This window comes from Condylostylus longicornis, unplaced genomic scaffold (assembly GCF_029603195.1).
Source record: "Condylostylus longicornis isolate FDR11 unplaced genomic scaffold, ASM2960319v2 ptg000147l, whole genome shotgun sequence".
Taxonomy (NCBI): Eukaryota; Metazoa; Arthropoda; class Insecta; order Diptera; family Dolichopodidae; genus Condylostylus; species Condylostylus longicornis.
The window spans coordinates 1,072,372-1,078,231 of NW_026578115.1; the positions used below are offsets into that span (position 1 = coordinate 1,072,372).

Sequence of the window (5,860 nt, forward strand, 5' to 3'; positions counted from 1 at the left end):
TATTGCTATTAATATTAATATTGCTGTCATTATTATTACTGTCATTACTATTAGTATTATTATTGCTATTATTATGATTATTGTCATTAATATTAATACTATAATTGTTATTATTATTGTTCTTGTTGCTGGTATTGTTGTTATTATCAATATTATTATTATTATTATTAATATTATTATTTTGGTTGTTATTATATTACTAATATTATTATTATTATTATTATTATTATTATTATTATTATTATTATTATTATTATTGATATTATCATTATTATTATTATTATTATTGTTATTATTATTATTATTATTATTATTATTATTATTTTTTTTTTTTTATTATTATTATTATTATTATTTTTATTATTATTATTATTAATATTATTATTATTATTATTATTATTATTATTATTATTGTTATTATTATTATTATTATTATTATTGCTATTATTATTATTATTATTATTATTATTATTATTATTATTATTATTATTATGATTATTATTATTATTATTATTCCTTTTATTGCTGCCTTTATTTTTATTAATGTTGTCATTGTTGTTCCTATTTTTATTTCTGTTATTGTTGTTTTTTAAATTAGTAGTACTATGTTTTGTATTAATTTTGCTAGTATTGTTATTGTTAAAATTTGTGTCTCTATTGTTTTTCTCTTTTCTACTGTCAAGTCTATTTCTATTATTATTAATAAAGTTACTGTTAGTAGAATTAGTGTCGTGGTTAGGCAGTGTTCCGTCATGAAGTCACAGTTTATTTTTCTCCTTTCCTAAAAAGAAAACAACAAAAAAAAAAAAACCACGAAGAAACACTACTTGATATAAAAGAAAATTTTTGCTACTCATCTAAATTTGCTATAATCCAGTGTAATCCACTCAGCGGGTTTTTGTTCTTCACCTAAAATTGAATATATATTGGATTTAACATGTAATTTTATTTGCAATAAAATACTTACATGAATTTGCAATGTCTTCCAGCTATGCATCTACCAGTCCAGATGGGATCTTCAAGTGCCGCTCCAGCACTTTTTGGTTGCTCTTCACTCTTCCATCGTTTTTTTCTTCCATTTCTGCATTTCATTTTGGGCTCCGGCTCCTTTAAATCTCCATTTTTTTTTGTGTAAAATTTTGATATTCTTTCTTTAAAAATTTATACTTCACATCACAATATAAATAAAACTGGTGGGTGATAGTTTGCAGCGCTCATTTCTGCACAAATATTATATTTCAATTCTGCCAGCTGTCACCTATGATCATAGACGAGTTTTTTTAGAGTTATAGTCAGCTATTGATGGAGGTGTAATGGAGTAAGAGAGGAAAAAGAAGGTGAATGAAATAGAGAATGGAAGGGGAAAATAGCATAAAATAGAAAAGAAGAAACGTAGAATTTTACAACAACACTTTGTATTGCGATGTACATGAGAATGATACATTGCATTACAGGTTCGTTGAACTATACCATATGATCTATGTAAAAGAAAAGAAGAAAACGTTAACAACCGAAAAGTGGGACTGGCTAGGAACAACTTCACCATTTGCTCAACCGCTTGTTCCAGAAGTTATAAAAGGGACAAAATCATCAAGAAGAAGTACTACTAAATAGAAGATCGCTAACCGCAACATATCGACTTTCGAATTATACATTTTTTGTCAAAATTAAGATAATTTTTTGAATTATGTAATTGAAACCGAAAGAAAGTATTGTTAAAACAAAGATCATTTTTTTGAATTATATAATTTCAACTTTTGTATACATAACTTTCGTATTGTGAAATAATTTGAAAGAAAAAAAAAATTGAAGAGAAAGAAAATATAACATATATATATATAAACATACATATTTATTTAGTAAATTTTTTTAAGAAAAAGAGGACATAATTTTTTTTGGATTTGGTGCTTTCTATAATAAACTGAGAATTCTAAAGAAAAAAACTTATCTTTTATTTAAATATTTTAAAAGTGTTAGCAATTATTCGCGAACATTGCCCGTATTCGTTTACTTTTGTATTTCGCTCCTTTTGCATTGAGGTAAAAGGATATTTTCGTGACACACCTGCTGTTTATTTTTTACAGAAAGTATATAGGATGGACAAGTTAATTAAGCTTCAATTAGCGGACAAGTTTTCGATCGAGGAAATAGTCTCACATTTTCAGGATGACACACGTGAAAGCAAGCCGAAGGGGTTTTACAAAGAAGCACCAGATGGCATGGGGGGTCTGTATGCCGAGCTGAAGAAGAGGCATAGAAAAATATTGGTTGCATCGTACACTGACAAGAATGCGGACAATGTGAAGTACCCTTACTTGGAAAACAGCGTTTTCAACGAAATAAAAATATTTTATCAACATAAACATCAAATGATAGAAGCTGAAATGAAAACCAAATTCCCAGAGAGACCACCGGAGCTAAAGATGGACCCAAATCAAAGTATAACAGAGGATAATTATGCTGCCGCATTCAACATGTTGAAAGAAAGATATGACAACAAGCGAGCATTATTTAATACTCAGCTTAAATTGCTACTCAACCAAAGTTTTGTAAATCAGGAAACGGCTGCAGCAGTTAAAAAATTACTGGACACTACTAATGAATGCTTACAGGCATTAAAGAATTTACAAATAGATGTGGAGGGCTGGGATCTTATAATAGTTTATCTCATCGTGCAAAACCTGCCAACCGAGACACATCAGCTATGGGAACAGAGCGTCAGCGCGGAAAATCAATTGCCAACTTGGCGTCAATTGGAAAGTTTCCTTGAAACTTGATTTCGCGTATTGGAGGCTATATGAACGAGGCGATTTTCGTCACATTATAGACCTATACAAAACGAAGCTAGTAAGTACAGGAATAGTTGCGCTTTACATGCTGCTACGGATGCAACGGCGAATAGTAACCCACCTTGCCCTATTTGTCGGGGCCCCCACAAGTTGAAACAATGCAAAAGATTTTTGGAATTAAGACAAAACAAAGGATTGGAAGCTGTTAAAGGTAGGGGATTGTGTATCAACTGTCTTAATTCTGGACATATGATGACCACTTGCCAACGGGACGCTATCAGAGGGCGAGAGCTCTAATCGATCCTGGTTCGCAGAGTTCTTTCATCACCGAATCAGCGGTTCAGAATTTAAAATTACGAAAAAACAGGACAATAACAAATATACACGGTGTACCAGAAAGCAACATCGGCCAATCATTAGCAAAAGTGGATGTCATCATACGAGATCTAGGGGATTCCAAGCAGGTGCGAACTTCGGCATTGGTTCTCAAGAAACTGACCAACTTGCTACCAGAGCGTAATATTCAAACCAAGGAGTGGTCACACATAGACGGATTGATCCTAGCTGATCCAAGTTATTTTGCGATGGGAAAAATAGATGTACTCATCGGAGCAGACATTTTTGGCCAAATTATTTTGGAGGGACTAAGAAAGTGTCCTCCTGGTGCACCAATTGCTCAAAAAACTATTTTTGGATGGATCGTAACGGACATGTCGATCAACAAAGTGTCAACACGACATCAATAGAGACGTCACACATCCAATCCGATTTAGATGATAGTATCAGGTTCTGGGAGTTAGAAGAAAAACCGGAACACACAATATTTACAGAGGAGGAATTATTGTGTGAAAGGCATTTTTCTGAAACATTTCGTAGACTTGAGGAAGGACGCTATCAGGTTGACTTACCTTTTATACCAGATGAGCGTCCCGTATCACTTGGAAGTTCAAGACACATTGCGATTGCTAGGCTTTTCGGCATGGAGAAGCAATTTTCAAAAAATGAGGTATTGAAAGACAACTACAACAAGTGCATAGCAGAATATTTAGATATGAACCATATGGAGCAAGTGAATTCAATGGAATTAAAAAATCAACGACAACAAATCATCTCGAATTATTTGTCACATCACGGTGTCATAAAGGAAAGTAGCTCAACTACGAAACTACGAGTGGTTTTTGATGCATCACGGCCTACTTCAAATGGTTCATCATTAAATGGCAAAACATTAAAGGGCCCGGTCATACAAGATGATTTATCTACTCTTCTATTACGTTTTCGAAAATATAAAATTGCATTTACAGCAGATTTGGAGAAGATGTATAGGCAAATCCGAATCGCACCGCAACATGCCGATTATCAAAGAGTAGTCTGGAGAGATTCTCCGAGTCAATCAATTCGGGACTACAAATTAACTACAGTAACATTTGGTACAAAATCAGCACCGTTTCTAGCAACAGGAGTATTAAAACAGTTGGCGATAGATAAAAAGGTAAACTATCCTATTGCATCAAGAATAACGTTGGATTCATTTTATGTGGATGATCTGCTGTCGGGTGCGGATTCTATCGAAAAGGCATTAGAAATGCAAAAACAATTATTGAACATGATGGCTTCGGGCGGATTCTCTTTGCGCAAGTGGTCATCAAACGCAGCTGAACTACTAGAGGCCCTTCCACAAGAACATCGAGAAATCAATTGGCCTTTAAAAATTGAGGAAGCTGAAACAGTCAAAACATTGGGCATACAATGGGATCCAGCAAACGACCAATTTTCGTATAAAATTTCCCTACTAGAAAATGATTCACGGAAATGGACAAAGCGAACAATATTGTCGGAGGTTTCAAAACTCTTTGATCCTCTCGGCTGGTTGGCACCTTGTATCATTATAGCTAAGATAATGATACAAAAATTATGGCTTTTGGGTTCAGGCTGGGATGATGAAATAGAAAGGAGCTTGCACGATGAATGGCAGATTTACAGGAAGACTCTTGTTCATCTGGAAGCACTACGTATAAACAGATGGTTCTACTATTCAACATCGGCAAATAAAATAGAACTACATGGATTTTATGATGCCTCGATAAAGGCGTATGCTGCAGTGGTCTACCTGGTTGTCATAGACGAAAAGGGAGGCCGAAAAACTAGCATGTTAACTGCAAAATCAAAGGTGGTTCCAATAAAAACAATATCTTTTGAGCGGCGCAGCATTATTGGCGAAACTTATGAAATATGTCCAGCGAGTATTGAAAATTCAAAATATATCGAAGGTGCAAGTTTGAACAGATTCAGAGATCGTGTTGGCTTGGTTGCGGGCTCACCCGAGCAAATGGACAACGTTTATAGCAAATAGGACTGCTGAGATACATCACACATTAGGCAAAAACATATGGCGTCACGTACCGTCAAAGAAAAACCCAGTAGATTGTGCTTCACGGGGAATGCATCCACCAGATCTTAAAAACTTCAAAATGTGGTGGAACGGCCCAGAATGGTTGAAGAAGTCGGAATCACACTGGCCAACTAAAATACTACTTCAAGATACGGATAGCGAGATACGAAAATCGACTCTGTGTCACAACGCGATCATAAATGATAAAGAATGCAACGAGATTCACGAATTGGAAACACGATATTCATCATTTACGAAACTCATCAATGTAACGAGTTACATCAAAAGATTCATCGCCAAAGTAACCAAAAGGAATCTAAATTGCAATATATTCATATCGGTGTCAGATTTCAACGCTAGCGTGGAGATGTGGACACAAATAGTGCAACATAAACATTTTTTTATAAGAAGTGACACAAAAGCAAAAAAAACTTATTCATACAAACAGTCGTTTAACGAGGCTTAATCCTTTTCTGGATCATAATGGAATATTGAGAATGGGTAGCAGATTGCGACACGCAGATTTGAATTACGATGAGAAATTTCCGATTATATTGCCCGATAAATGCCATTTTGTGCGACTACTTTTAGAAAAAATTCATCGCGAAACTTTACATGGTGGTGCTCAATTTATGCTCAACGTAATAACTAGAAAGTTTTGGATCATTGGTGCATGGAA

General features: G+C 34.0%; 1 protein-coding gene across 1 annotated transcript; it reads left to right on the plus strand.

The window, feature by feature from the left end:
• The first annotated feature begins 3,483 nt into the window (after positions 1-3,483).
• On the plus strand, positions 3,484-5,142 carry LOC129615784 (uncharacterized). The gene has a single exon (XM_055531149.1). The coding sequence runs from the start codon at positions 3,484-3,486 to the stop codon at positions 5,140-5,142; it is 1,659 nt and encodes a 552-aa protein (XP_055387124.1).
• Positions 5,143-5,860: the final 718 nt, after the last annotated feature.